Source organism: Danaus plexippus, chromosome 6, assembly GCF_018135715.1.
Source record: "Danaus plexippus chromosome 6, MEX_DaPlex, whole genome shotgun sequence".
NCBI classification, from domain to species: Eukaryota; Metazoa; Arthropoda; class Insecta; order Lepidoptera; family Nymphalidae; genus Danaus; species Danaus plexippus.
Genome location: NC_083540.1, coordinates 2928945 through 2940380, shown reverse-complemented (window position 1 = coordinate 2940380; position 11436 = coordinate 2928945). Strand labels below are relative to the sequence as shown.

Sequence of the window (11436 nt, the reverse complement as noted above, 5' to 3'; positions counted from 1 at the left end):
TCGTGGCTGCTTATGATCCAAAATACATTTCGAAGAGCTATAGAAGAGCTCTGAAGAGCTTCACTTGAACTTTTCATTAGGCACAATATCTTCCCGACTACTCATTTTATATTTACTTGTATTTCGAAGCTTATTTAAATAAAATTAAAAACTCGTAACAATTATTATAACCTTTAACCTTTTTATAACGACCAAGTGCTCGTCTTACAAATTTAAATAAGTTCATGTTGGACTCGCCCATGAAGGGTTCCGTAGCAGCAAGTAGATTTCATGATATAAAAGTTATTGTAGTGCGTTGTACCTTTCATTGATGTTTTATAAAAAAAGAATACTTGGTTTTACATAGTGTTTGTATGAACGACAAAGTTGTATATGCGTTTTTTGAAAATGCATTATTAGTTAAAAACTAATAATGCTATTTCGTTCAAACCAATTTTCGTTTAAAGTTTCCATTGAAATCTACAGTATATATTTTGTTTTAGTTTTCTCACTCTCTTATTTTAAAAGTTAGATAGGGAGGACACTCATTTTTCGCTTTAGAAGCGTCTATCTTTCAAACAATTGATTTTGACGAAAAATAGTTTTAAGAACTTTAATGTTTTTCTTAAAGCATAATGGGTGTCCATGGATAGGCCATAGACACTCACTACGTATAGGTTAGGTAGAAAAAACATTTTTTTAATCAGTTCCATGTATGTAGTACTTCCTTTTAATTCTTAAATTTATTAATTTCTATTCAAATTTCGAATAGCAGTTACCTGAATACATCAACCTACAAAGTTTCAACTATGTAGGCCCAACAGTTTCGGAAATAAATGGCTATGAGATACGGACGGACGGACGGACAGATGGACAGACAGACATGACGAATCCATAAGGGTTCCGTTTTTTACCATTTGGCTACGGAACCCTATCAAAGATGCAATAATGAAGAAACTGGTGGCTTGTATTTTAAAACTAGATTACGGGCCAGACTGAAAATGACTGGATTGGTGGTTGGAAATCCATTACCGACAGTTAGTAGCGACATCTAGCGGCCAGACGAGGCCAAGACTTCGGTCATCAAGCGAAACGCATAATAAGAAATATGACTGACATAAAATGACATTCTAAGAAAAGCTATCGAATACTTTTAAATTGATTTTCGATTATTATGACAAAAAAAATGAAATTTTATATTTGATTTAAAATATTAGTATGACACTAAAAAGTGATATCATTTGATTTTTTAAATCTTTGATAACATCCATTGGTATAAGTTTTGCATAGATCCTTAAAGCCGTATAATATTTTTTTTCTAATATGAAAATGATTTTTAGCCAAATTAATAATTATATAATTAATTATTATTATCCTGTGGTAAAACACTGGGCCATTGGACAAAATTGAGGTTTTCTTTTAATGTTTTGGTAACAATTCCTAAGCAAAACTTACTGAGAATTTAAGATGTTTTAGTAAAACTATAAAGTCTACAGTCGATAGCATCTTTGATCTATAAACCTTTGTATGGTTCGTAAAATATTAAGACAATTACAATAAAATGTATTCAATCAATATGGTATGAGTAAGTAAAAATCCCAGAAAGAAATAGAAGCCTAATAAAGCTTACAATAATTAGTTAATTTAATTTGAATTTATAGTGGTTTTTCAAAAGGCAACAAAATGGGGGTGCTAAAAAATAATTAATACAATGTCCAAAGTGGGCATTAGACAAAATAAGTATGGAAACCGTTGTTTTAAGGCATCAAATATTTAATTAAACATTTAATATTTATGACAGTAGGAAAGCTACTCGTCTTTGTTACCTAATCATGAAGTGATCAACAGAGATAATTAAGGATTACGTTGTCGTAGGTTTACAGCACCCAAGCGGAAATCAAAACATTATCGGTTTTTTATTTCAGAAACGATATCGTATCTTATCAATTCTGTAAAGATTCCTCTACTAATAAAATCATGATAATTGTACAGATAATCAAGATCAAAATCTAACTGTCTTGTTATTGTAAGATTGTTGTGAACAGATTCGATGATAATATTTTGCAAATTTTTAATTCCGATACAGATTGAAAGAGTCTTTACGTCTTTCATTCTGTATCGATCTATCTTTATCTGATTTATAACTATAAATTTTCCTAATATATTACACAGACAATTAGTTTTGCTTTGAATAAAACAATGAAGATATTGGCCGCAATAAGTTTTTTTGTGGCAGGTTAATATTATGCTTTTAGTTTTTTTGGTTTTTCAGTTTTAGTTCATGTATACCTTAATGTAATAATTTAAATGGTTGTTGAAAATATTAATTTAAAAATGTATTTTTACAGTTTGTGCTGACAGCACTATCCCCGTCGTGCCAGGGGATAACAGTCACTACGTGGAAGGTGTCAGCCGTTACATCTGGATGCCTGATGGTGAAGGAAATCCTCTCCTCGTAGATCTTCACGCTCCCGTTCCTGTCGATTTTCTCCTAAGTAGAAAGGGAAAGGACAACAAATACTTTCTATATACAAGGTAAGTTTAGACACTTGCATATTTTTTTTTATACGAATATATTTGTTTTTGGCTGAAACTGAACGGAAAATCTTAATTATAGATTAAAATTACAATTGAATTAAAAAAATATTTTAAAAATGTAACATCAATGATTCTAAAATGGAACATTTACACTGACTTGCTTTGCGTTAAGGACTTATGTACATATATTATGTCATGATCTATTTTAAATTGCGTTTGTTTTGATAAATTTATAAAATACACGAATTAAAATCCTTCCAAATTCTTTTGTTTCTATCTCAATTCTGAACATGACTGAGGTTGTTATAATAATAACGTATAAAAAAATAATATTACTCATTTTAGACAAAACCGCAACGATTATCAAGCACTTGTTAAAGGAGACGTAAACTCAATTCGCAATTCTAACTACCGGGATGATAGACCAACGAAAGTTATTACTCATGGTTGGATGCACAACGGAAAAACTGAGTTGATGAAACAACTCAAAGAAGCTTTCCTTGATGACGCTGATGTTAATGTTATTGTTCTGGATTGGAGTTCCACTGCTAGGAATTTTTATAGCTTAGCAGTGCGAGCCGTCCCTGACGTGGGCGTACAGTTAGCACAATTTCTTGATTTTGTTTTCGATACAGCCGGTGGCAACTGGGATAATGTTCATTTAGTTGGCCACAGTTTGGGAGCTCACGTGATGGGCAATGCTGGTCGCGCAGCTTCCTCCCGCCCTATGCGCGTTACAGGTAACTTAACTAACAGAATTACACTTTTTCCATGTTATGATTTTATTTCAAAAATATTTGATTTTATTTTCTTATTCGCTCTCAGGTTTAGACCCAGCTGGACCACAGTGGGGTGGTAACGCTAAAGCACTAAATCGTAGCTCTGCCACATACGTTGAGTCCATTCACACAGATGGTGGTGTTCTCGGTATCTTTGATCCTATTTCCCACGCTGATTTCTACCCGAATGGAGGAAGGAGTTTTCAGCCTGGCTGTTTCACAAATTCCTGCTCCCATAGTCGTGCCGTATTACTATTTGCTTCCAGTCTCAGATCAAACCACTTACAAGGTCGTTTGTGTGCAGACTTAAACGAGGCTCGAAGAAACAAATGTACTGGTTCCCCGTTTGTGATGGGCACCTCCCAACTTTCCAAAAGAGGGTAAGTACTATAAAAAGTGAATTTTTTTCTTTAATTTATTTTCAATAACATGTTAAGTATATATATTATCTTGTCATAATATTGTTTTTTTCTATAGTACCGGTCTCTACGCTCTAGCCACGGGTGCCAAATATCCTTACTGAATGGATCTAGATTGACATATGATTAATGTGAAAATGAAATAGAAATTTACATTTATTCAAGGATTTTTTTTTGGTTTCCTTAAACCTTGCTCGATAGTCTTTAATTAAATTTAACAATCTTTTATTTTCTTATGAAAATCTCCTTTTTTGTGCACAATATCGAAATGTTCTTTATTTTAGATAAAGTTTTTCATTTTAAATGTATGAAGAATTTTTTATTTAAAAAAAAGTTTCATTTAAACTGCAGGTTTACTGTCCCTAATTGATATTCACAAAAAGTATTTTTTGCCTTCAAACTAAGACTTATTTTCAGAATCCATTGAAAAATAGTAATTCAGTGATATTCAGTAACTTTATTTTGGTGCACTTACTACTATGAAAATTGTTAATAAATTTTTGGAGTATTGTGTGTCTATTTAAATATTCTTGGATAGTCTACTAATTGTATTTAACGCAAGTCCCAAAGCTTGGGTCAATTTTGTTGACATATGTTAAATTTAAATATTAGCATATAATATAATTCACCTAAGTAAAGCATATTTTATATATTTAAATTTCAGTAATGCGATGATATTAAATAATTTAATTATGTATTTTAAAATAAATAAAACAACAGTATCTCTTACGTATAAATAATTTTTAATGAATTTATAAATTATTACTATTTTCAACACTTTATATTATTTATGTGATAAAATGTTAAATTGTTGTATGATTTAATTACCTTGTATAACATCTGCACATGGTTTAAAGAGAATTACGTATATGCTTACACACTTTAGTGCATTTTATATTTTAATTAAATTATAATATTTTTTTCTGAATTAATTTTTAAAACCAATTGGTTGTTAGAAATAGCACAGCTTAAATAAAACATCATATTCATACTAACCTGAAACCTTATTTATATTCTTTTGGACCCAAGCTTCGTTTTGTAACCCTTTAATGTTAAAATGATTTCTCTCCCTTTATAGGAATATAGAATTCCTCAAAATTCAGACTGTTATGTAACGTTTGGTTTTTGTTAAACAACAGCTTGAAGAATATTACATACGTATCTATTCATGTTAGCATAAAATAACATGATTAAATATACCTAACATAAAAATTAAAATATCATTGTAAATCTTATCGCCTAAATCAATCTAATTGAATCGATAAACATTCTGTTTATCATTTAACAAAACGCTTTGAAATTGAATTATCTATTGAGAGATAATTCGTAACTTCCTGCTTTTTTTTTGAGGGAAAAAACATCAAGTGACCCCTCTTGCCCTGGCTGGGGTAAGGAGTGTCAGACTCCTACTGACTAAACCCCCACCTCCGTACATTCTCTTGTTTCAAGCCAGGCCGCGGTGCATCGTTGCTCTTGCACCGGTGACCTGGCTTGACATGGACTCTAGGGCCCCATCTATGGTGGTCTGATGGCTCTTGATGCTCTACGGTCTGGTTTGGTTCTGATCGGGTTGCGAGCAACCCTTACTCGCCGTCCGCAAACCCACGCGTACGGTGGCTGGAGATCTTCTGGCAATCTCCAACGCCCGGAGAGTTTCCTGCGGCGGCTGGGGTGTCTGGGATGGCTTTGCACCTCTCAATTCGTACCTCTCTCTCTGCACCATGCCAAGTCCCCAAGCTCCCCTCCGCCGTCCAAGCTCCTCTCTCTATCTAACCATATTTGAAAAGAACCTAAAAGGATTACTTACGAAGTAGGTTCTAGGAATATGCTATGAATTTTAAAAGTAGGAATCAATTTATAATTATCAAGAAATTAAAATAAATATTTATATTTAATCAATAAAGTAATCACAGAAATTTATGGGTTTTATGTATGTATATTTAAATATGTATGTGTGAAGCCGAAGTATTTGATATCAAAGCAATCTACAGTAAAAGATAATTACGTACGAAATATGTATATATAATCAAGCAAATAAAACTACGAATTACAATGAAATTTATTATAATAATCTTGAATTTATTCAAAATTCTTCAACTCCTTTCTTCAGATTCAGTTATAGGTTTCATGTTGACTGCTGTTGAATTTAGTTGTGGACTGTCCTGTAATAATAAAAATAAATACAACAAATATAATAGTCACATCACTACACTATTTCAAAAAAAAAAAAAAATATTCACCAACAAATAGATTCAATGAGCATACAAAAATTCTCTACACTAGAAGGTAACAAGCATATCATACTACTTTTATATTAGGTAATATATATTCAATATAACTTTCTAGGTACTGTAACTATCAAATTCAAAAACTATAGCTGGTACTTAAAATTTCAAGATACTTAAAAAACAATGTTCCTTCTTCGTAATTTTTTGTGGGGATACCCTAGCATAATACGATACACTCACTAAAAAAAATATAAAATAAACTTTTGAAATTATTATTAATTTCTACCTTATTATATTCAAAGGCTCGGATATATAGTTCATCAGCAGGTTGTGGGGGGTTGTTTAAAAATCTTCGAATTTGTGGAGCTAGTAGCTTAGGAGTGGGAGGTATATACACTTTTCCAAGAAGACTATTTATCTTGGATGCGATAACTCCAACAAAAATAGTTGTCAGGCTACCAGCCAGAGTATACCACATATAAGATACGTGGAGGAGTGCATTAACTTCTGGTCTGAAAAAACTTCGTCCGTAAATTATAAATTTAAGACAGCTTATCAGGTTTTGTCAAAAAGATTATTGTAATACGAACCGGCTTTCGGTAATAAACGTTTCAACGTGAGTAAAATTGTAGGAACAGCCCTCTGTGGTAAGCGGTTTATGTGGATGCGATATATATCCCCTTGCTATAGCCATTTGGGCTGACAGACACCACCATGCCATCCCCGCAACACCAGTAATTCCTCCCACTAAAGCACCCTAAATAAAATGTAATATCTACATAAGAAATTTATGACGTGTCATAAAGGTAGTGTTTCATTTAACTTCAAGTTTATTAATTTAGATAATGTGAATGAAGGTGAATATTTTTGATAAATGAATAATATTAATTTATTCCTTACTATTGCATATTAGCTTTGATTGTGACCTTGATTGTTAATGATAAAGTTTAATAAAATTTTCTATTAACTAAATAAGAGACAGATATGTGTTTTTTACCGTAGCGTCAACAAAAGGAATGAGAATCCCCATAGTAAAGACGCCAAGTTGTGGGCCCATAGTTATTGCTTCTAAAGTCATCGTGAGTTGCAACACCGTTCCCATTTTTTCGACGATAAACACAAGTGCTAATAAAAATCATAAATATTTATATTTTTTAGAAATCTAACATTAAATTAACAAAATTATTTGGGTCGCGTAAAAAAGCTAAAGTGTCCAACAGGGAAACATCTGAAAATAACGTTAATATTTTTATATTCTACTCTTCATACCAAAAATATTTACCCAAACAGAGAATTCCCAAAACTATTACAACTCCTTTCAGAAGAAAATTTGTTTGTCTCTCGGAGAGACGCTTCTTAAAAAATGGCTTATAAAAGTCTTCCAAGACCACGGCCGACATCGAGTTTAAACTAGTTGACAAGGAACTAAAAAAAACATATTATTAATATTAAAATCAAATCGTTTTTAAGCACGTAACGGACATTTCATCTAATTCAAATGTTAAGTACAATAACCAATAATAAAACATACAATGTACCTCAATGCAGCACTAAATATTCCGGCTACAAAAACTCCAGCCAATCCAGGAATGTCTCCAAGAACGTCCATCACTAACAACGGTAATAATTGATCTTTCGCCTTTGCTAACTATGACAAATATTATTAAATTAACTACAACAAAGGCAAATAACTATCTTGGAATGGAAACACGTAATTACGAGTTGATGGCATTACTGTTCCACATTGTCAGTGTAAGAGCATTGTACATTTTATTTAAAGCATGACATAAGACGTTGATATTCCAGTAAAAATCAAGGTTTTTTCCCTAACAACCTTTAACTTAATAGACGGACTGCTAAAAGGAAATATTCAAACCGATTCTATACCGAGACCATATTAAATTTGTACAAATATATGTTTAACATAAAAGCAATCTCGAAGTTGCTATAATTAAATTATTATTTTTATAAAAATATTAAATATAGAATGATAAATTTATCAACACTATCAGGAACATATCCATTGTTTAAAGCCATACGGCTCTTGGCGTACGATATTTCATCTTGAATAGTTTTCTATTAGAACTCTATTCAAGAAAGTATACTATGTACAGAATTACAACCGTACTTCAAAATATATAGATTGTAGACTAGTATGTAGACTCTTCAACCTCATTTTTGGATCAACTGCAAAAGTTGTTTATTAGTTTAAGTATTTGTACCATATTATTACTATCGTTCCGGACAAGTTGACAACCATAATAAAATTTAATTAATCCTTATTATAATTAATTCTTTCTTAAGTAATCCAGCCACTCTAGACAAAATACTTAAGGAGAAAACTCAGAGTATATGAGACTGCTGTATGTTATAACTTTTTTTCCAATAAATATGTCTATTCCATTACTTTTGTTTGTAACGGATCGCAGTCGTGGAAACGGGCGTAAATCAGAAGACCACAATATAAACAGAAGCAATAGAGAGTTGAAATCCCAATGCAGAATAGGAAAACTGCCCTATAACAAAAATATTAATTTTATTAACCAATATTGGAACAAAATGTACATTAATGAAAGGACCGTTTACCATTTGGCACCTCGTAAGGTTGGTAAAGCTAAATATCGCTGCACCATTGTCTGGTTGACGGCATTCGCTTGTAACCAGTACACGAAACCTCCAATAAACAAGTTCCATATAGTGTGTCGAGCTGTTGGTCGAAGATCCCAGCTAAAATTGTGATAATTCTGTTAGAAAAATCATACAAAGGATAACATTTGGATCATCCTCTATTCTTCTCCAAAATGCAGTTACTATAATGTTTACATTTATTTTAGTAAACGTAAATTAAAAATATCTGGTTTGATATCATGTGTCATTTGATTTCATCAATTTATTAACTTCGGTGTCTCAATTCTTCCGCTCTCCAAATTTCGCTGCCACACAACTCCCACACCGCCGACATCAATTGTTCCTTTAACTGCCACCAATGCCATGGCCCCAACCATAGCTGTTATCTGAATTACATCCGTCCAAACAACTGCTTGAAGACCACCCTACGAGTATATTAATTTTTAATTTGTTATTAAATTTATGATCACTTAATAAGAAAATATTTTCCTAAATACAAAATAGCTCTCATAGAAATTATACTTACAGCACTAGTGTAGAAAATGCAAACCAAACATACAATAGGTGTTATAACATGTATGTCTACTCCTGTGACTGAAACATATAATTATAATTATAAATATTTATTTAGAAATAATTTCTACTTAACAAAGAGAGCGATGATCTTTTAGAATAATATTTATCAATTTCCATTCCCCACATAACTAGAATAAAGAAGGGATTTATTATTACTTACAGAAATAGATTTTTTTTTGTTCTTCGTATTTGTATAAAAGTTATAAGAATTCCTAAATGTAGGTCCAAAAATTAAGGAATACAAAATAAGAACCAATTAAATATATGGATATATTCAGACAAATTACAGCTAAATACATGGCAATGAAATTTGAGGGATGATAATTGATTGCATGCTGATCTTTGGTCCAAAAATACAAGGTTTTTGAAAGGTTATGAGATGTACGAAAAGCCTTCAAGAAATCATTCGGCTCTAACGTAGTGCGGTATCTATTAGGTACATGTACCATTACGATATTTCGATTTACCGCATATTATTTCCCAGTAATTTTCAAGACTTTTAATGACATAAAGTGTAATGTAAGAATAGATCACATTCTTCAAGATTTTTTAATGACACTAATTATATAATAGTTTCCAAGACGAACGAGAAATTCTTGCTTCCTTTACAACATCAGAAAGAAAAATGCCCTATAGGATATTAACAATGCAAATGCATTAACAATTTAGAGGAAAGATACACAAACAATTTTATTTCGGGAATAATTTAAACGGCAATAAAACAATAATAAAAATGATATGGTCAACTTTTTAATATAAATTGAAATTTAATCGAAAGTATCTACCAAAAGTAATAAAGAAGTATAAATTTATCAAAAGATCTACCTCAATAACGAATGAAAATCAGAAAGGTGGAAAGTAAAGTAATGGTGTCTAAAGATGTGACAAAAATATTGTTAGGTTTAGTTATATCATTAACATGAGGGTTACTAAACCATAATTTTATGAAATAATATTTTTTTTTTACAGAAAGCATAGATTTGAAAAACAAATGTCTAACACAAAGGTGTGTTATAAAAAAATACCTTGATTAAATGCCAGTGCTGGGACGTAAATAACAATCGGTAACCAACCTACCTAAAACATTGTGACAATAATATCAAGCTAAAAATATAATTTTATTATAATTTTCTTACTTTCTTTTCTTAGCACTTACCAAAGTAAAGGCAAATAATATAGACCCAAACAAACGAACCCGATTATCAAATCTCATTGAAAGGTACTGAAAAATATGGAAAAAATACCAGAATTATAAAATATTTGGCCAAAAAGTAATTAACAATTACCGTGTAAATCATCTAAGTTTTACCTCGTAATTTGAAGTGATCTTGAGTTCATGAAACACTGGTAGGTATACTTGAGTCATGACGATGGTCATAAGAAAAATTCCACCCATGATATAGGCATACTGGGTTCCATACATATATACCTCCGTCGGAGAACCGAGTAAGGTTATACCGGAAACGAAACTAACGAAAATACATCTAGCATACATCGTGTAATATTAAAAAAATACAATTAGTCTTTTTATTATTCATAAGATTTTTATAATTCTTAGGTCTTTCACGTTTTATTTATATCGCAATAATATTAGAAACTTACATGTGTACTTATTGAATGCAGTTAGTGTTCTTAATAATATAACATTCGAGAAAATTTAAAACTTAAACGAACCAGGCCATTTTACAAGGATTTCGCAAAAACAACATATTTTTGTCATCATAAAACATGAATAGATAAAATCCTACCTGGCCACTAAGGACATAGCAACTGGAATCACTTTCATATTTCTGCCACCGAGAAGATAATCGTTCTGTGTTGTCTGCTTTTTAAAAAATCCCCAATAGATTCCAACCAAACCACTTATAGCTAACATAAACACGAAAACAACATAATCGACCCAGGAGAAACTTTGCATTTGGTCTAAAATTTTTCCTTCCATTTTTGGATATAACTTTTAGTCCAACCTTTGCCTCTGTACTCTCACGTGAAGTTTAAATGGAATCTAAATCTGTTACAATGAAACAATTACGATAACTCGCAATTTAAAAGAGGATGTTGCGAGAGCCCCTCCAATAAGTATCAGGTCCGTACTGAGGATTGACACAAGTTGAAACATATTTTTTTTATATAACAATTATTATAAAGTACTTAAAATGTATTTTTAAGAAATAAACAATTTTCTAAAATGTTACTACCTAGGTGTTCTGTTCAAAAATGGTCTTAATAGTTTAATACTGAGATAAGTAGCTACTAGTTACATAATAATAAACGACTCGCCAGTTCTCA

General features: G+C 31.4%; 2 protein-coding genes across 3 annotated transcripts; one reads left to right on the top strand and one right to left on the bottom strand.

Moving 5' to 3' along the window:
• The first annotated feature begins 2074 nt into the window (after positions 1 to 2074).
• Positions 2075 to 3905, top strand: LOC133320853 (pancreatic triacylglycerol lipase-like). Its single transcript, XM_061529807.1, has 5 exons — positions 2075 to 2215; positions 2328 to 2514; positions 2863 to 3257; positions 3343 to 3676; positions 3774 to 3905. Exons 1-5 carry the CDS (start codon positions 2179 to 2181, stop codon positions 3817 to 3819), a joined length of 999 nt encoding a protein of 332 aa, XP_061385791.1. The 5' UTR covers positions 2075 to 2178; the 3' UTR covers positions 3820 to 3905.
• A 1857-nt stretch (positions 3906 to 5762) lies between these two features.
• LOC116778967 (sodium-coupled monocarboxylate transporter 1-like) lies at positions 5763 to 11436 on the bottom strand. 2 transcript variants are annotated; one of them, XM_032673079.2, is made up of 14 exons: positions 10896 to 11424; positions 10457 to 10616; positions 10304 to 10369; positions 10173 to 10224; positions 9098 to 9165; positions 8842 to 8996; positions 8530 to 8670; positions 8351 to 8459; positions 7482 to 7591; positions 7226 to 7368; positions 6941 to 7068; positions 6534 to 6700; positions 6230 to 6455; positions 5763 to 5877 (listed from the first exon to the last, which is right to left on the bottom strand). In XM_032673079.2, exons 1-14 carry the CDS (start codon positions 11087 to 11089, stop codon positions 5809 to 5811), a joined length of 1788 nt encoding a protein of 595 aa, XP_032528970.2. In that variant the 5' UTR covers positions 11090 to 11424; the 3' UTR covers positions 5763 to 5808. The 2 variants fall into 2 exon arrangements, with proteins under 2 accessions (XP_032528970.2, XP_061385924.1); XM_061529940.1 differs by lacking the exon at positions 5763 to 5877 and having other exon boundaries at positions 6307 to 6450; positions 10896 to 11436.

Excerpts from the sequence above, each read along its gene's own strand:
- LOC133320853 (XM_061529807.1), top strand. The coding sequence starts at position 2,179 with ATGAAGATATTGGCCGCAATAAGTTTTTTTGTGGCAG. Across the intron at positions 2,216-2,327 it reads AATAAGTTTTTTTGTGGCAG|TTTGTGCTGACAGCACTATC; the intron begins GTTAATATTATG and ends GTATTTTTACAG. Across the intron at positions 2,515-2,862 it reads AAATACTTTCTATATACAAG|ACAAAACCGCAACGATTATC; the intron begins GTAAGTTTAGAC and ends TACTCATTTTAG.
- LOC116778967 (XM_032673079.2), bottom strand. The coding sequence starts at position 11,089 with ATGGAAGGAAAAATTTTAGACCAAATGCAAAGTTTCTCCTGGGTCGAT. Across the intron at positions 9,166-10,172 it reads AGCACTGGCATTTAATCAAG|TCACAGGAGTAGACATACAT; the intron begins GTATTTTTTTAT and ends TATATGTTTCAG. Across the intron at positions 8,460-8,529 it reads ACCTTACGAGGTGCCAAATG|GGCAGTTTTCCTATTCTGCA; the intron begins GTAAACGGTCCT and ends TTTTTGTTATAG.